The following is a 20,469-nucleotide window of genomic DNA, read 5'->3' as shown; positions in this document are numbered from 1 at the left end:
GGCTGGTGTTTGATAGTCCTTGCCAACCTCAGAATGCTGTTATCATACGTAGAGGTATACAGACTATGAAGTGGTTGTCCGACAATCTTTGAACAAATGCTTAGTTGTTGTAGCAGTTGTGACTTTAAGGCTACAGACAGACATCCATACCAGGTGGTACTACAGTACTGAAGAACACTCATAATCACAGAAGTGAAAAACAAAAGAAGAATCCTTCTACTAGCACCAAAAGATCTCCAGATGGCGAAGGAAAAAGATTCTTTGCTTTGTTTTCTTACACACTGATTCAATCTGATCTTTCCATGACAGAAGATGGTGTATTACTACTCCTAGGTATGTATACGAACAGACCTGGTTGATCTGTTCACTATGAACAGCAATGGGGGATCTGTGAATCTCTAGTGGTGCACCAAAAACAATCTCTTCTGTCTTTTTTGTGTTAATGATGAGAGCGTTGTATTGGTGGTATTTAATGTGTCATGCTCGTGGCAAGCTGACAGAAGGCTGCTTGGATAGCTTGTTGCCCCCTGAGGACAACACCTGCTGCTGAATGCCCTCTCCACTATTTTAATGTAAATGTCTTTCAGGTGTTTCCACCGCTCTAGAAGGCGTGTATCTGAACCAATTCAAGGTGCTCGATGACAAGACTAAGATGTCTATTAAAACTGGATTAAATTCACATTTTTTTATGTAATGATAGTCCAAAGGTCAGGTCTGGTTTCTTGGGGTCGCTTCTTGATATTCACGATGGGCCAACTGCATAATCAACCATCGGCAAAACTGTTTCCCAATCTAAATGCATCTTTGAAAACTCATTGCTGCCTGGATCCAGAGGTCATAGCCTGTGATCCAGAGGTCATAGCCTGTGATCCAGAGGTCATAGCCTGTGATCCAGAGGTCATAGCCTGTGACCCAGACCAATCTGCCTGCTCATGTATTATTTGCCCTCGTATTTGCTTATTTGACGAGCCAATCTCCAGCTACACAAGCCTGGCAGTACTTACCAAGAGACTGTGTTAAAGGCTGAGGTTTAGCTCTTTAAGGTCATTCCAATACTCCTTCCTTTCCAATTCAGTTGTCATTGATATTAACGTTTGATGACACTTTAAGCCCAGCGTCACAATCTATCATGGCACCACATTCTGTCGATGGCAGACATTAGTGTTGCTTTAACGTGCACTTGACTTGCAATGATACAATGCTTGCATATGATATGACTCATATTAATGTGTGTAGTCAGATATGAATGAAGCTTCTCCCTCACAAGGAAGCCTGTATTTGCTGCTGGCAGCTTGGGTAGCGGTTTAACAACAGCCATTCATCCAGGTTCAATACTTGAAGTTTTGTATGTAAATGTCTCCTTATTGTAAGTTTTATGTTAAGTGTAAACTGCATCCCTCCCTGTCTCCACAAAGCCTGGTATATTTATTGATGTGTTAAAATACCTAAGGTCATAATTTACCTCCACAAATTTACATTAAAAGTCATGATGCAATTTTACCAGTGAAGTTTGTGTTCAGTTTCTGTTGTCATTGTCGTGGGTTTGTTTTCATTTTGGGCTGCTATTCTTCTTTGTTTTTTAGTAAGTCTATGAGTGATGTGTTTTTTTGCGTGTTTTATTTTGCCCTCTTTTGTTCATGCCGTCCTTATTTTATTTTTTTTGGGAGTAACTGGTATGCATAAATCTATAGAGGCTAAATGATGCTGGATTCAAGGTGAAATAATAAAAATGTGTGAATGTACTTGAAACGACCTTTCTGTTGTAGGTGTTTCAAAGGGTCACTTACTCTGCTTCTTCATGTCGGGTATTGGATTCAACGGTCGGTCCTTGGTGTTGAAGGCAGGTCGGCGCACAGAACGGCCTCTAGGTGGCAGTAGAGGATCCACTGTTTACAATGGAAGTGACGTATCTGTAGGCGCACACAGATCTGTGGCTGTGAGGTTTGAGGTATGTTGTCCTTTTCATTATTATTGAAATAGTTGACTTTATAGAGTAGCTCGTCGGTTTATTTTATAACAGTCATCCGTCTTTGGAAGTAGATGCTTGTGGTTTGCTCCTCATAAAGTAACGTCACTGTGACAACTCATTCAGGGATAACATGGTGACATTACCAACTTATGTTACCGGTTGATGTTAAACCATAATGTTCCTTTGGATTTATGTTGAAGCGTTCACGATAGTAGACTGTTTAACACGCGGCCATGAAATTAACATAACACGTTCAAATAAATCGCAAAATTAACAAATGACGACTTGATATGGAAGAAATACCTCAATTTAATCAGACAGCCAGGGTTGCCAGATTGAGCGGAAAATCAACCCTGCTGACCTCACGTGTCTCATCAGCAACATCTCATTAGCCACTTATCCCTCCCTCCCGACGCGCATGCGTCCTCAGCATGGCGGGTCTGTGGCGGTCGTACCAGGCGCTGATGACCAGGCACCCCTGGTCCGTCCAGATACTGACTGCAGGTACACGACATTACACTGTGTGTGTGTGTGTGTGTGTGTGTGTGTGTGTGTGTGTGTGTGTGTGTGTGTGTGTGTGTGTGTGTGTGTGTGTGTGTGTGTGTGTGTGTTCAAGGTCTAGTCTGCCCTGACCAATGTATGACTGATTACTTTCCATGGTTGATATAATAATGGAATGAGTCTTTTTCTTTGTTACATTTAGTCTACAAAATGTCCTAATTGATGATGTGGTCAACCCGCCTGGTTAGTCTTACGTGCACCGAAGGATTCATTCATGGAAAGCCATAATGACATGATCGTTGGTCAAAAAGCACTTGTTGGATTGAAAGTGGACCCTGTGGACCGTTCAGTTCAATGTACTTCCTTTGCGGTCAAAGGACCTCGGTGTGTTGACCCAGGCTGGACCACTGGCAGTGATGTATTGATCATCCTACTTATATACGTAGCTAAGTATATAGGCCCAGGGGGGGAAATATTATACTAACAACTATACTTTTGAAAGGATGTACTAAATACACTTTTAGTATGTAACTGTATTTTGTACTCATTTCGTCGCATTCAAGTATACCAAAATGTACTCAAGTAGTCATTAAGTACTACTTTAGAAGTACTTGAGTATACTTTAAGTGTAAATAGTATGCTAAATTGGCCCAACTTTTGACAAACTTTAAGTGTACTGAAGTACACCAGTGATGTTTTCTCGCATTTGAAACACACTTGCAGTACAATTGCATTATATCACCAGTGTGTTTGAAATATACTTCAAAAGGCATTACAGTTCAATTGATGGAAGTGTATTTTGAACACACTATAATCATACCTCTGTCATATTTCTAATTAAATTCAAATACATTTTCTGACTATATTCAGTACTTTTAAAGTGTGCCATTATGTTAATTAAAATGTATTTATAGTAAAATTCGAACACAATTTAAGCATCAAAGGCATGTACCTTAAGTATGTGGAAGTGTATATGAAGTGTATTTAATCACTGCTTAAACTACAGAATAGAAGTCTATTTTGAACACACTATTATCATGTGTCATTTGTGTCATTTTCCATTAAATTGAGATACACTTTCTGACTAAATCGAACACTTTTAACGTGTGCTGTTAAGTTGGTAAAAATGTATTTATAGTTAACTTATATCACATTTTAAGCGTCATGAAGGCATGTATACTACAGAATATTGTGTATTTTAGTGTGTTTAAGTGTATTTTAAGTACAATACTGTTATACTTCATAGTACTTGCATTATACTGATAAAAATGTGGTACCAGATAAAACTTATAATGTAAAAATCCTTAGTAGATTGACCTATTATGTGAAGGGAAGGAATCAGTTGGGTATAAGGACACGACTCCTCCCCATCCAAATGATTTGACACTAAAACATTTTGAAACTATTCAAATTATTAACATATTTATTAAATAACTACAAAACTGTACAATGAAGTATTATTCGGGCAGTCCTCGACAGTTTATAATGTCAGCCTTTTCTGGGGCAAGGCGTGCTCTTTCCTGGAGTTGAACATATTGTCTCCGCTGGAGTGGAGGATGGTTTCCTCAGTGAACAGCTCCCCCAGTGCAGAGGCAGACATGCCTAGTCACAGCAGTCTATGATAGTATCAACGTAAAAACAAAGGAAAAAATCAAGATCACTTGAAATATGACCGAGTTATGATTATAGTGTGTTCAAAATACACTTCTATACTATCAATTGAACTGTAATGGCTTTTTAAGTATATTTCAAACACACTGGTGATATAATGCAATTGTACTGCAAGTGTGCAATTGTACCGGCACTGCAAATTTCACTGCAAGTTTTTCAAAAGTTGTGCCAATTTAGCATACTATTTACACTACTCAGTAGTTCTTAAAGTGTAATTCCGGCGAAAATTGAACCCAGGGTCTTCAGCATGAAGACCCATAAAATTAGCCTTCCAGACATTTTTTCGTTGATAATGGACCGAGTATAGAGCTTGCCCCAAGTTGCCCGGAGCAATGTAACAGCCCAAATGGCTTCCATGTTATTGGCTAGCGGCACAGCGAACGCTTCCAAATCTGCATTTTTTTTAACCACTAATTTTGCTAAAAATTGCACCAAACCTCTGCAGTAGCAGAGGTTAGGGTAGTTAGTTAGTTAGCGTACCGGGACTTGTGTGGACTTCCTGGAAACATGGACCTACCAGTAACCGAAATGTTGCCACATACACAGCAATCTTTTGTTTGGCCCATTCAGTATCATTCAGTACGTTTACATGCACAGCTTAATTCGATTAAAGCCATAGCTCGACTATGCTCCTCAATTGGACAACTGCAATTGTCTGCGTATACATGGTGGTGAGTAAATCGATTCATTGGCCGAAGCGTGTCATGCCCCGGTACGATAGGTGGCGCTGTGCCCATTTCAACTAGTGGTAATAGAGCCACCGGTTGACCTCTTTACGTCACCAGCAACAACAAACTCATTCGAGGAAGATGTTTTCAGTAGAAAGCTTTCAGTTCACTTCGGGTCCATATAATTTCTCCGAAGCTCCATTGTTCCGACCTCTCGGTCGTATGCCGAGTCCTCCGGCTGCTCCGCCGGCGGAGCAGTCCGCATACGACCGAGAGGTCGGAACAATGGAGCTTCGGAGAAATTATATGGACCCGAAGTGAAATGACAGCTGTCTGCTAAAACATCGCTTTCTCCTCCATGTCGTGTTTCAATCTGGACTTCAGAGAGTCAAAGCCAAAGTTAATTTCCCCCAATTCCTTTTCCCCATGGGTGAGATAAACCCGACTAGGAGTCTTTACTTGTTGTGGAAGTACCAGAGAGTCGGAGAACCCGACGTAGTCTGTAAGATTCATAATATCAGAGAATAGCCCCGTCAGTTCAGCCGCGGCGCAATGAATGAATAAAGATCGTAGTTATTTTACAACCTTGTTGATGAGCAACATTTAGAAAAACATGGACTTTTAATTCAGCCTTGGGTTAAATCGAAGCGTAGTGTGTACTGAATGCATGTTGATGATAATACACTCCTTATAGGGGGTAACTACATTGGCACGACACCGGCTTCCTCCATCTTCTGCGCCATCTTTTTAAATAAATCGCAGACCCAAAGTGAGTTGACAGCTGTCTGCTGAAAACATCTTTCTCCCGCCGGAGCAGCCCCTCCGCCGCCCGTCCGTATACGGCATTCCCGCCGCGGCGCAATGAATGAATAAAGATCGTAAACACGTCGGGAGAAAAAAACATTTATTTTGATAGATGTGCCCGAAGTTACTACTTTACAACCTAGTTGATGACCCACATTTAGAAAAACATGTACTTTTAATTCAGCCTTGGGTGAAATCAAAGCATAGTGTCCGTGTGCTTCCACCTTTAATGAATGCATGCCATGCACGCTCCCGCAGCCGGGACACAATTCTTATAGGGGGTAACTACATTCACCGGCTTCCTCCATCTTCTGCGCCACCTTTTTAAATAAATCGCTGTTTCTCGTTATCCCTTATCCGACGGCGGCGACAACAACACGACTATCGTCTCTTTCTACTTCCGGCTCACGGTCCCGGGAAAAGATCTCGAGCATGCGCAGAACGCAATTCAACGGATAATCCAATTCGACTCCGTACATGCACGCTTAGCTCGATTATCTAGGGGTCTTAATTAGACTATGTGTAACCCAATTTGATTCGAGTATAGCTCGACTAAGGTGTATACATGCATTTTAGTAATCCAATCATAGTTGGACTAAGCCAATAAGTCGACTTTCTTGAGTGTCATGTAAACGCACTGACTGCCACAGCAAATGCAAAAACATTTGCCACTTACCGCGCTTCAGTGGTTCTCAATGTATTACTCAGAGTGTACACGTAAAACCAATTGACCCAACAGTCAGATACTAGACACAGTATGGCTCATTTTGTGCACATCTACTTTGGGATTCTGTATTTTAAAAAAGTTAATAGTAACCACATATGTAGTATACATCACTGGCACCATCTCTGGGGGGGTGCAAAAAACCCTCAATATTGAAACGAAGTGAACCGGCACGTTTTCGTTGTCTGGCCCTTTAAATAAAGCTAGAGTGATAGAACGCTGCGCTGTGTGATAGAACGCTGCGCTGCGTGATAGAACGCTGCGCTGCGTGATAGAACGCTGCGCTGTGTGATAGAACGCTGCGCTGCGTGATAGAACGCTGCGCTGTGTGATAGAACGCTGCGCTGCGTGATAGAACGCTGCGCTGCGTGATAGAACGCTGTGCTGTGCTGCCCGGCTCTGCGATAGCCCCCCGCCACCTCCCTCCCCTAAAGCATCGCTGGCAACATTCCTGACATACTCAATGATTCCCTGCTTAGACTGGGTTTGTCCTGGTCAGACTGTAGTCAGGACAATGCTACGATGGGGCTGCAAATATGTCAGGGAGCAGGTCGGGCTTACAAGCGCACGTCAAGGACATACAAGAAGAGGCAATGTACGTGCATTGTGATGCCCACAACATGAACCTTGCCTTTCAAGATGCTTTTTCAAAGGTTAACATATGCCGAGATGTGATGAAGACAGTCAAAGAGCTGATCAATACAATCAGAGAGTCACCAAAGAGACTGGCATGGTTTGACTCTTTCCGTAAGCCTGCAGGTGGGAACAGTTTGTGCCCGCTTTGCCCGCACCCGCTTGACGATGCCAGTGAGCAGTGTGAAGTCAGTTCTTGTGAAGTCAGTTCTTGTGAAGTCAGTTCTTGCGAACTAAGAGAGCCTGCCGAGTTACTTCCATGATTTCCCAGAAAAATCGAATGGTGATGCCGGTAGCAAATGCTAACCCTAACCCTAACCACTACTACCTTAACCCTAACCCTTACCACTACTACCCTAACCCTAACCACTACTACCTTAACCCTAACCCTTACCACTACTACCCTAACCCTAATCACTACTACCTTAACCCTAACCCCAACCACTTCTACCTTAACCCTAACCCTTACCACTACTACCCTAACCCTAACCACTACTACCTTAACCCTAACCCCAACCACTACTACCCTAACCCTAACTACTACTACCCTAACCACTACTACCTTAACCCTAACCCCAACCACTACTACCCTAACCCTAACTACTACTACCCTAACCACTACTACCTTAACCCTAACCCCAACCACTACTACCCTAACCCTAACCACTACTACCCTAACCCTAACCACTACTACCCTAACCACTACTACCTTAACCCTAACCCCAACCACTACTACCCTAACCCTAACCACTACTACCCTAACCCTAACCACTACTACCCTAACCCTAACCCTAAAAGGCGGTACTTGACCCTACCATCCTACGAAAAAAAGATTTGCGGGATCGCTTTCCCTGGGCATCAGATATCGCCGTGGAGGGATTACAAATCCCCTGCTTCAAATGAAGACGCACAAGGACACCTTTTGCATCAATCAGTTGACGCCAAACCCCCTGGCGTCGATTTTTGACGAACTCAGAGTGAGAATGTGTTGCATCACAACCAAACTTTAGAATAAATCCAATTAATTACGGATGAGTAATACGTAAATAATTCATGAACTACTGTTCTGAACCTCAAATTCTGAAAGCAGGACTTTGGAGAAGTGATATAGCCTACTTTTTGGTGAAACACATTTGAACGAAATATTAGAAATAGAAAATAGGAATAATGGGAGAAGGTTCAATATTGTATGCTAAGTGTCTCCCTCTAATCAGCTAATTAATCAAAAACACCTGCAAAGGGCTCCTGAGCCTTTAAAGGGTCTCTCAGTCTGGTTCAGTAGAATTCACAATCATGGGGAAGACTGCTGACCTGACAGTTGTGCAGAAAACCATCATTGACACAAGGAGGGAAAGCCTCAAAAGGTAATTGCAAAAGAAGTTTGATGTTTTCAAAGTGTTTTCGATAGAAGGTTAAGTGAAAGGGAAAAGTGTGGAAGAAAAAGGTGCACAAGAAGCAGGGATGACCACAGCCTGGGGAGGATATGTCAGGAAAAGGCCATTCAAAAGTGAGGGAGCTTCACAAGGAGTGGACTGAGTTACTGCATCAAGAGACTGAGCCAAGACACACACATTTTGCATCTCATTTGAAAACCAATGTCCCAGAGTCTGGAGGAAGAATGGAGGGACACACAATCCAAGATGCTTGAAGTCCAGTGTGAAGTTTCCACAGTCTGTGTTGATTTGGGGAGCCATGTCATCTGCTGGTGTTGGTCCACTGTGCTTTATTAAGTCCAGAGTCAACGCCGCTGTCTACCAGGACGTTTTAGAGCACTTTGTGCTCCCTTCTGCTGACATGCTTTATGGAGATGCTGACTTCATTTTCCAGCAGGACTTGGCACCTGCCCACACGGCCAAAAGTACCACAACCTGGTTCAGTGACCATGGGCTTACTGTGCTTGATTGGCCAGCAAACTCCCCTGACCTGAACCCTGTAGAGACTCTATGGGGCGTTGCCAAGAGAAAGATGAGACATGAGACCCAACAATGCAGAGGAGCTGAAGGCCACTATTGAAGCATCCTGGTAACACCTCAGCAGGGCCACAGGCTGATAGCATCCATGCCACGGCGCTTTGAGGCAGTAATTCATGCAAAAGGGGCCCAAACCAAGTACTGATAACATAAGCATGATTATACTTTTCAGAGGGGCTGACATTTCTGTATTTAAGAGATTTAGAATTTGGGGGTTTCATAAGCTATAAGCCATAATCATCCAAATTATAACAAATAAAGGCTTGAAATATCTCCCTTTGTATGTAATGAGTCTATATAATATATTAGTTTCACCTTTTAAGTTGAATTACTGATAAACCTAATGCAGAGGTTGCAAGTGTCTCTTGCGGCTATTATACAGTAGGGGGAGCAGGGAAAGCTGCCATTTTTGCCGTGACAGGTAATTTAACCATGGCAATGATTTCTAAACTGTTTTATCAAGTTCCCCTTTAAATAAAAAATAATAAATACATAAAGTTTAACCATGAATTCAAACAATTCCAAAATTGGGAGGCTACTGTCAGTCCTTAAGTGCTGTGTGCCTTATTGTATTTGCTTGGGGCCTTTGAGGCCTTGACTTCTTATCTGGGGAGGGCACTTGAAGCAGGGCTCCAGGCCAGCTATGGTCATTATGGATGACGGGGTTCCATCCAGAGCCAGGCTGTTCCTGGTTTTGGTCTTATTTTGCCCCACCACATTTACATCAGTGGGGTTAACACCAGGACCACGCAGCTTTGCAATGGTGGCAAGACTGACTTAACAGACTTAACTCTGTCACCTCTGAAGAATGAACGAAGAAAACAGTGCAACAAATCGGTTTTATTACTTTGTAAGATAAGGCAAGGCAACTTTATTTATATAGCACTTTTCATACACAAGGCAGACTCAAAGTGCTTCACATATAAACATTGTCATACAATAAAATAAAATAATAGATAAGTAAAAAGTAAAATAGATAGAAAATAAAGGCAAAGTTAAAAAAAAACATTTTAGAAAGGCAGAGTTAATAAAAATGCATTTTAGAAAGTGAGAAAATAAAGGCAAAGTTACTAATAAAATAAAAAATAGAAGCATTGTAGATTTAAGATTTAGCAGAAAGCTAAAGCAAACATAAAAGTCTTCAGTCTTGTTTTAAAAGCTGTCAGAGTTGGGGCAAGTCTTAAATCCTCGGAGTTTATTCCAGCTATTTGTTGCATAGTAACTAAATCCTGCTTCCCCATGTTTCATGTTGACTCTGGGGATAATTAACAGATTGGTCTCAGAGGATCTTAGTGGTCTAGAAGGCTTATGTAGTGGAAGCATATCAGTTAAATATTTTGGCCCTAAACCATGTAGGGATTTATAGGTTAGCAACATGATTTTAAAATCAATTCTCTGACATACAGGGAGCCAATGTAATGATTTAAGAATTGGTGTAATATGTTCACATTTTTTGGTCTTTGTTAGAACTCTAGCAGCAGCATTCTGAACAAGCTGTAGTTGCCTTAGAGTTTTTTTTGGGAGACCTGTAAGGAGACCATTGCAGTAATCAAGCTTGCTAGTGATAAAGGCATGTACAAGTGTTTATAAGTCTTCGGTAGACATGAGCCCTCTAAGTCTTGCTACGTTTTTAAGGTGATAATATGCAGATTTTGTAACTGATTTGATGTGACTGTCGAAATGTAAATCTGAATCCATGATAACCCCTAGATTTCTGGCTTTGATTGAGGTTTTCAGGGACAGAGAGTGATGGTGTTGGGTAACTTTAAGCCTTTCGGTTTTAGCACCAAATACAATTATCTCTGTTTTGTCCTCATTTAGTTGAAGGAAATTTTGGCACATCCAGTCTTTGACTTGCTCAATGCACTGGCACAACAGATCTATGGGCTGATAGTCATTTGGTGATAGAGATACATATATTTGCGTGTCATCAGCATAGCAGTGATGGTCAATATTGTTATTTTGCATGATTTGCCCTAGTGGGAGCATGTAGATGTTGAATAGAGAGGGTCCTAAGATTGAACCTTGTGGGACTCCACATGTCACGTTTGTTGATTCTGAAACAAAGTCGCCAATGGAAACAAAGTAGTTCCTATTTTGTAGGTAGGACCTAAACCAATTTAAGACTGTGCCTGAAAGCCCCACCCAGTTTTCTAATCTGTCCAAAAGTATTGTATGGTCTACAGTGTCGAATGCAGCACTGAGGTCTAGTAGCATTAGTATTGAGATTTTGCCAGAGTCTGTGTTAAGACGGATGTCGTTTACAACTTTAATAAGGGCGGTCTCAGTGCTGTGAAGGGGTCGAAATCCTGATTGGAAGGTGTCATAGCAACCAGTTGATGCCAGGAAGTCGCTAAGTTGCTGGAGGACAACTTTCTCAATGATTTTACTTATGAAGGGTAGATTTGATATTGGTCTGTAGTTATTAATAATAGAGGCATCTAGGCTCCGCTTTTTTAAAAGGGGTTTGATAACTGCAGTTTTTAAGGCTTTTGGGAAAGTGCCTGATTGGAGAGAGTTGTTAACTATTTGCAATATGTCTATTGCTAGGCAGTCAAAAACATTCTTAAAGTGGTTGGTAGGTAAAGTATCAAGGCAACAGGTGGATGGCTTCAGTTGTGTCACAGTTTCTTCAAGAGTTTTAGAGTCTGTGACATTAAAGCATGTCATTGCCACGTTACTTTTGCCTGAATATGGTGGTAGTCCAGCATTTTTGTTTAAAGTGGAGACATTGATGGCGCGTCTGATGCCTTCAATTTTATCAGTATAAAATGCTGCAAACTCATTGCATTTCTGAGTGGAATGAAGGTCAGGTGGAATTTGTGTTGGGGGCTTGGTCAGTCTGTCAACAGTTGCAAATAGGGTTTTGGCATTATTAGTATTGGTTTTAATGATATTGGAGAAAAATGTTTCTCTAGCACTTTTTAAGTCTAAATTGTAAGCACGGAGGCTCTCTTTATAGATGTCATGGTGAATATGAAGTTTTGTTTTACGCCATATGCGTTCAGCCTTCCTGCATTCTTTTTTCTGGGCTGTTACAAAAGCAGCTTTTCTCCAAGGTGCCTTTTGCTTTCCAGAAATCGTTTTAACCTTATAAGGTGCAATGACATCTATGACTTTCAAAATTTTCAAATTAAAGTTTTCTAAAATATCATCAGCAGAACATGGGTTGAGAGGTGGTAGCAAGGAGATGGCCTTTTTAAAAAGTACATTAGAATGTTCATTGATATACCGTTTTTCGACAGTATTTGATTTTGTCTGTATGTCGGGAATAAAAGATATATTAAAGAAAACACAGAAATGGTCAGACAGTGAAGGATCAGTCACAGAGAGATCTGAAACATTGAGACCCTTTGTGATAATGAAATGAAAATGAAATGAATGAAATGAAATAATTAATAGGAAAACTCTGGGGGAACATTTCAATACAGCACAAAGGAAAATGGAAAATCACCAAATAGCATCTGTTTCCCCTGAAATACATTTTTAAATATAGCAGCAACCCCTCCACCTCTTTTTCCAGATCTACATACATCAAAAAAGTTATAGTTGGGAGGAGCTGTCTCTATCAGAACGGTTGCACTGTTATTTTGTTCTAGCCATGTTTCAGTTAAAAACATAAAATCCAGTTGAGAAGTGGTAATAAAATCATTAACTAAAAAATATTTGTTATTAAGAGACCTAACATTAAGTAGACCCATCCTGACGGTGTTATTGATAGGCTTTAAGGTTGATTTTGGTTTGGAGGGAATAGGTATGAGATTTGAGAGGTTAGCAGTGCGTCTAAGTTTCCCTTCGTTTACTCTCTTAGTGATTACAGCAGGAATGCAAAAGTTGCCATGTTTTGATGTAGGCAACCTTGCAAAACTTCCTTTGTGCTGTGTCTACGGCTGAACCCTTTTTTGTCCCAGTAATAATCAGGACTACTATCAGTACAGGGAGGGGGGGGCTGGGGCGCCCTCCGCTTGGGTGTTATCAGACTGTGGTCATGACATGGGGATGGTATCATTGACGCAGATGCAAGTTTGATGCCAACATTTCTCAGTTTCTTAAATTCATCTGGAAAATCATAAAGGGAGGAGACAGTGGAACTGGAGTTGTCGTTGTGGCTATGGGAGAGATGAGGCTGGTGGTCATCATCAATGGGGGACAGCTGGAGGTCATCATCGATGGGTGAGTGCTGGAGGTCATCATCGATGGGGGAGTGCAGAGGAGGGGGGTGGCCGTTCCTCGCCAAGCCAGCATCAGCAAAGGGGGGAGGCATGGTGTTGATGGTGTCGGGCAGGCTGTTGTCTCTCTTCAAGGTCTGTGGTCTGTCTGCTATCTGTGTCAGATAGTGGGACAGTAGATGTGTGGGGGAGGCTGTAGTCTCGCTTCTTCTCATGGTGGGAGAGTGAGAAGAGAAGATTGTCCCTTAACAGTTTTGAGCCTAACCTGTTTGGGTGTAGGCCATCTGCTCTGAAAAGATATTTGCGCCCCCAGAACAAGTTGAAATTGTCAATAAAGCCCCTTCCTCTTTCATTGCAGACTCTTGAAAGCCATGTATTCAGTGCAAGTAGACGACTGAATCTGTTTATTCCCCTGTCAACGGCTGGTATGGGTCCACTGATGAATGACCTAACGTGTAATTTGTCCAGTGTGTCCAATAGTTCAGTGAAATCCCTCTTCAGAAGTTCTGACTGTTCTCTTCGAATATCATTAAGTCCTGCATGCACAATAACCTGTGAGATTTTGGGGTTTTCCAATATAATTGTGGTTAGTTTCTGGTTGACATCACTAACCATCACATCTGGGAAGTAGCATGTTTTGATCTTCTTACCGGTTATATCCTTTATGGTTGAGTCTCCTACAATCAGAGTGTCTGGTTCATCTGCTTTCTGTGAGATGGGCCCTTGTTGGCTTGAGGTGGCGGTGGCAGACGCATGCACAGCTCGACTCCGTGGCGACTGGTTCTTGTTCCGTCTCTGTCCCCACCGTCCGTCCGGACGCATCCTGGGGCTCAGGGGTGCACGGGTGGCAGATGCATGCGCAGCTGGCCTCTCTGGCAACAGGGTCATGGTCGGTCTTTGTCCACACCATCCATCTGGACGCATCTCGGGGCTTAGGGGTGCATGGGTGGCAGGCGCGTTCGTGGACTCCTGGAGTGGCAGGAACCGGTTCTTCAGCGGCATGGTAAACTTCAGCGATTGGCTAATCCGGCTGATTTTAGCTTTGGGAAGCTTAGCATTTGGCGTTGAGTGAACTTGTTGATTCACTTTGGAATGTTGTTTGGGCTTAGCGCCGACTCTGTGCCAATGAGAGGCAGTTGGAATTGTCTCTCTCTTGTCCAGTTTCGGGAAGGATACAGTATAGCTTTGATCATCCTGTTGTGTATTTGTCTGAGCTAGCTCAGCAAACTCACCCATCGGCACTGTATCCTGGAGAAGTCCTTTGCATTTTTCTAATGCTGCTAGCCTCGTTTCAAATAAAGCCACTGTCTGTTGCAGTTTGGTGCAGTCTGTGCATTTCCCAGTCTCTGTGCCTGAGACATCCGAGTACAGAGGCATGTTGGCGATAGGAAAGTCCAAGGCTTTTGCTGCGGTCTGATCCGGTAGTCAAAGTGCCAAAAAGTATTGTTGACTCGAGCAATTGAGGTTGACGGAGTATTATGATCATGAAATAAAATAAAATAAAATAGACCTGAGCGTTGAATTAAGTACTTTTTGGTGTTCAAAGAGATGTGTGCAACGAAGCTGTTTCTCACGGTGAGATCCTTGGAGTAGATACGTCTGTATGTGTTGTACGCAATTATTGTTTGAGATATTCGATGTAAACACTTGTGAAAATGCCTCTAATACATTACTGTTATACGTTACTTTTGATTAAGAACACATGCTGGCATGACTAGCTTGCTAATTTCAACTCGCTAACTATGTAGCTCATGGTTATCATCCGATATGATTAGCATGTTGCTTGTGAATATAAAACATGTTGATGAGATAGTAATTTGACGTCATTCTGTTTATTTTTTTTATAGTTTTACAAAAAAGAATGAGAGCAACAATGTAAAGAGTGAAAGAACAACTGTGAACAGGCATGAGTTGTAGGGACCAAACCTTCAGTAAAGTTCATTGCATCGAAGAAACGTTCTGGAGCTTCATTCTTTCTAGTTAGCTATCTGTCTGCGTCTTGCAAGGACGCAATTGTTAGGACAGAATAGTAAAAGGACAGATACACAGCGGGTGAAGACAAAGGAGCAACCTCGTATCACTCGACTCATCAGAAATGCACAGCTACAAAATGACGACTTCTCAGGAAGAAGATAAAGCACATGTGACTTTAGAAACGAGGTCACACGTAAGCAGTTTGTCAGTTAGGTCCAGCGCATCAACAGCTAGCAGCGCTGCCACAAAAGCAAGGGCCAGGGCAGAAGCATCTAAAGTAAAATTTGCCTACGCTGAGAAGGAAGCTGCTATGCTTGGGGAGAAAGCTCGCATTGAAGAACAAAAGCAGAAAGTATTAGCCGAAGCAGCACGCCGCAAAGCAGAGGTGGAGGCTGACCTTCACATGCTACAACTAGAGAAGGAGGCAGAAGCAGTGTCCAGAGAAGCAGACGTCTACCAAGCTGCAGCCAAGTGGGAAGACGACCAGCCGCTGGATTTGGGAGATGAAGACAGAGCTCAGCGCACCGGGGAGTATGCGGAACACTCCAGTGCAACACGCTCCACAGACATTTCTTGGATCACGGCAGACGAAGGAGAACCAAGTCGTCCTCTTCAAACAACAACTCAGCTGCATCCTCCTCAGCCGCAACACCCTACTCAATTGTACCCCCATGCAACCAACCACGCACAGCCGAGCAGAGCCGACTACATGGACCCACACAACAATACAACACCAAGCAGGTACCCCCCAAGGCCCCCTTCTCATGCACCATCGGAAGACTGCACAATGCTCCATCTCCAATGCCTGATTTCGCCACATAATGATAAGAAGAGAGATGGTGATCTCAGGATTGACCCAATTCGACTATCGATTCAACTATTGGGCATGGAAAACGTCTTTTCAAAGCATCACACAAGACCTCAACCTGACACACAGAGAGGGACTCGACCTACTCGTCAAATGGCTCAGTCTGGAGTCAGCCACTCAGGGCAAACGAATCAGGTCAGTCCATGTCACAAGTCCAGATAAAGCAGCGCTGATCATATGGCAGCGTCTAGAGGACTGCTACGGATGCCCGGAAGTAATCGAACATGCTCTACTGAAACGGCTTGAAGATTTTCCTTGCATCTCAAACAAAGATCCTCGCCAATTGAGAGAGCTGGGGGATCTGCTGCAAGAGCTGGAGTCTGCAAATGGGAGTGGCCTAACACCGGGGCTTGCATATCTCGACACGGCTATAGTTGAAAAACTCCCATACAGCCTTCAAGAAAGATGGGTCACACAAGACTCCAGATACAAAGAAGAGCTCAAGGTATCCTTTCCACCTTTCAGTTTTTTCGTAAGGTTTATCTGCAATCAAGCAAAGACTCGGAAATGACCCGAGTTTTGTCTTCTCCTCATCCAACTGCTCAAACAGCATGAAAACAGACAGAGCAGTCAACGTGAATAGCAAACCGTCCATCTTCGTCAAGAAAACTGAGGTGTCAGCAGGAACTCAAAACTTTCCCGGCAACCATCAGACGAGCAAAACAATGAGCCAGACAAACATTGTGCCATCCATACAAGCCCCACCCCCTCTTCAAGTGTCGGGCCTTTAGAATTAAGCACCTGGATGACCGGAAGGCCTATCTTAGAGAAAATTATATTTGTTACCATTGCTGTGCCTCCACTAAACATGTTGCAAAGGACTGCAAACTATCTGTGAAAGGCATGTATCTGCCCTACATCCTGGTCCCGCCCACTGGTCATCTGAAGAGACCAGAAGTGAACCAGAACAAAGCGATGTCACTACGAAATGCACAGAAATATGTGTCAATTCTCCCCAGCCCAGGTCGTGCTCCAAAATATGCCTGGTGAAAGTTTATCCTTCAAAACATTGTGAAAAAGCCCAGCATGTGTATGCAGTATTGGATGACCAGAGCAACTGGTCGCTGGCCAAGACGCAGTTCTTCGACCTGTTTTGCAGTGAAGGCGACCCCTCTCCCTACACTCTGAGGATGTGCTCAGGCACAGTTGAGATGGCGGGGAGAAAGGCATGCAGCTTCACAGTGGAGTCACTCGATGGGAAATCTGCAGTAGCACTTCCTCCCCTCATTGAATGCAACACGATGCCAGATGACAAATCAGAAATACTGACGGCAAACATCACACAACTCTTTGCTCACCTCTCTCCGGTGAGAGACAAGATACCACCTCCAGATCCTGATGCTCAGATTCTTCTCCTAGGGAGAGACGTCTTGAGTGTGCACAAGGTACGTGAGCAGTACAATGGACCTCACAACACACTGTATGCACAGCGCTTAGATTTGGGCTAGGTCATTGTAGGCGAGATCTGCCTTGACAGGGCCCATCAGCCAGCTGAAGTCAATGTCTACAAGACTAACATACTTTCTAATGGCAGAACCTCATTCTTCACACCATGCACTAAAAGCATCCAAGTCAGAGCGCGAATAGGCCCTCAGTTTCTCTGGAACTGCTGTAATTGGCAAACGTTCACTCACTTGGAGTTTCTCTGGAACTGCTGTAATTGGCAAACGTTCACTCACTTGGAGGCGGGTGTCTGTTGAAGTTTAAAACTATTGGATCTGCCCAGTGCCACTCTGGATCTGCCATAACCAATCGCAATAACGTTTGGTCGTGACGTATGTCATACGCCGGGACCGGCCGGAAACTACGTTGCGCGCATGCGCAGGCTGTGTACACAAACAAAACAAGATGAAGCGTGAAGATGTCTGTCAACGATAGCTGCAGGTTTTGTTCATCTAATTTTAGAGTTCAAGGAACAATTACAAATTCTACATTAATATTCGATAGTAAGGACAGAGATAATGTTTGCAGTCAACTGTCGAGGCTGGGTCTTGTCATTGACAATACGTCGCTACTTCGACGTCATCGTTCTCAGCCACTTCCTCTGTTCGCTGATTGGTCACACAGAAATTTGTTCGGGCAAAATCCCACTAACAAGCCCCAGCCCCAGACTGACTACTGAAGGGAAAATGAAATTTGGGAGGAAGTAGGTGGGCGGGCGGAGCCAGGCTAGGACAAGAGCGTGTATCTGCCATTCCGCTCACCGAGAACACAGCTGCCGAACAACAAGGAGCAGGCAGTGCAGAGGCTGACCTCGTTACAGTGCACGTTCCAGAAAAAGACAGGTATGAAAGAACATTTCTTTGAATTCATGCAGAAGGTGATAGAGTCAATGTCAACTTTAAGCTTCATCAATGCCTTCCGTCGTTTCCTGGCAATCAGGGGACCAGTTCAACATCTGCGGTCAGAGAGAGGCACAAACTTTATCGGGGCCTGCAGAGAGCTTCAAAAGAATACAGAAGTGTGAATCACCCTCAGGGTCGAATCTCCTGATATACAAATGCGGAGGACATCTCTGAAATCGTATCATGACATGGGAAATCATGAACATAAATGCTGGAATGTTCCCTCAGGATTCTGTGGGAAATGGAGTTGTGTGAACCTGTGTTCACTGCAGCATCATCCACAGAAAGACCAACAAATATTTGCCAAGGAATAGCCTATTCTTCCAAGGTTGTCTTGATCTTTCTGAAGATGGCTTCTGCTGTCCCACACCTTGTTCCGCTAGTAGTAAACATCCCCAGGAAGCGGTGTTCAACCTTATCTTTCATAACTATCCGGATGGTCAGGGGCTTCATCTTCTCTACTCCTGCAATGATAGCATAGCTAAGCATATAAAACATCCCATCTTTTTATATACATGTCTAAAAACAAAATCATGGCAGATTATTGTGGAGGTGAGAAACATGTTCGATAGTTTGGGAAATACCCAAACTAGTCATATGAGTCATATGATCCATCTGTGATGAGGGTGTTCCCTCATTTGAACGACCAACTCCCTCATAAAATGTGGTGCCAGCGCCTTGTTTATGGAGGACGTTTTTGTCCTGGCACACCTGTATTCCTGGGCTGTTCATGTCATTTCCATCTCAGTCTTCTGTTACTTTAACAGCGGTTTGGTAATGAAATGATGCTGCCTCTTTAAGTTGTGTATGCCTGACATTTGCTCTGCCCTAAGAGGGCGTTTGTGTGTTTTATGTGTTATCTTTTATCATCTGTTTGACATTTCCTGAATAGGTTATGTGCCAATAGTCCAGCTGGGCCTATGAGCTCCACTTGGTGGGCGCTCTTCGGGACGCGAGCCGCGTGCTCGTCGTGACTGACTGCAGGTCTGATCTAAGAACATTAACATTAGCTCTGAATGGATCTTGGCCAGTTAGTGGGTTCATCATTTTCACAGACTGGGTTGGGAGAGTTGCCCAAACCATTGGTTGTTGGAGCTTTGGGATGGCTCTACGCTGTGGTGGGTTTAGATGGCTCTACACTGTGGTGGGTTTAGATGGCTCTACACTGTGGTGGGTTTAGATGGCTCTACACTGTGGTGGGTTTAGATGGCTCTACACTGTGGTGGGTTTAGATGGCTCTACACTGTGGTGGGTTTAGATGGCTCTACACTGTGGTGGGTTTAGATGGCTCTACACTGTGGTGGGTTTAGATGACATGAGATTTGTTTTGCTTATCATTAAAAAGTCAAAAGTACCAAAGCTTTTCCATAGCAATAATAAGATAAAAGCCTACATATGCATTGACATATTTATGTGTTTATATAAACATGTAGTATATCAGAAGTTGGACTAGGTCCAGGACCAGGACTAGGACCAAGACTAGGTCCAGGACTAGGTTCAGGACCAGGACTAGGTTCAGGACCAGGACTAGGTCCAGGACCAGGACTAGGTCCAGGATCAGGACTAGGACCAGGACTAAGTCGAGGACCAGGACCCGGACCAGGAGCAGGACGAGGGCCTGTCTGATCCTGTGTCTGGGCCAAACGTTCCACTCCGCTCCTCGTGTTTGGTTCAGACGTCAGACGTCTGTACTGCTGGAGGACGGACCGCGGGGCGGGTGTGTGTGGGTAGCTGTGGACTGCATCGTCCTAGGGATAGTTACCTCTCCGTCACTTCTAGTCTGTCCCCACGGTGGGTGCAGATGTGTGGAGCTCATTCTGGTTGATTTCGATGTTGGTGTCCAAACGGGGGTTAGGCTATCCTGTTGAGTTTACTATCGTTCTTTATTGTTCTTGATAGTCAATTGTAGTTGATTTAATAAAACCCAGAAATGTTTTTCCTCTTTTCTTCTTCTTCACTCCCACCCCAAATGTGTGAACGTGGTAACAGTCATAGTGTAGATGATTGATTATGTATAAAGGTGTTAACAGTCGTAGTGTAGATGATTGATTATGTATAAAGGTGTTAACAGTCGTAGTGTAGATGATTGATTATGTATAAAGGTGGTAACAGTCGTAGTGTAGATGATTGATTATGTATAAAGGTGGTAACAGTCATAGTGTAGATGATTGAT

General features: G+C 43.3%; 2 protein-coding genes across 2 annotated transcripts in view; one reads left to right on the top strand and one right to left on the bottom strand.

Annotated features, from left to right (window-relative positions):
• The first annotated feature begins 1,890 nt into the window (after positions 1-1,890).
• mpv17 (mitochondrial inner membrane protein MPV17) overlaps positions 1,891-20,469 on the top strand; it is a 29,030-nt gene continuing 10,451 nt past the window's right edge. The window contains exons 1-2 of the mRNA XM_084483566.1: positions 1,891-1,948; positions 2,400-2,473. Of these exons, the coding sequence (XP_084339692.1) occupies positions 2,401-2,473 (73 nt within the window). The 5' untranslated portion in view covers positions 1,891-1,948; position 2,400. The remainder of the gene's footprint in view (positions 1,949-2,399; positions 2,474-20,469) is intronic.
• On the bottom strand, positions 8,859-14,486 carry LOC311364190 (uncharacterized protein; the record flags this gene model as incomplete). The annotated part of the gene is made up of 2 exons (XM_084484203.1): positions 8,859-8,911; positions 13,760-14,486. 2 exons carry the CDS (start codon positions 14,484-14,486, stop codon positions 8,859-8,861), a joined length of 780 nt encoding a protein of 259 aa, XP_084340329.1.

This window comes from Micromesistius poutassou (genome assembly GCF_964030765.1).
Source record: "Micromesistius poutassou genome assembly, chromosome: 19".
Classification (NCBI taxonomy): domain Eukaryota; kingdom Metazoa; phylum Chordata; class Actinopteri; order Gadiformes; family Gadidae; genus Micromesistius; species Micromesistius poutassou.
Note: the sequence above shows the minus strand (reverse complement) of the source record. Positions and strands in the feature narration are given on the sequence as shown.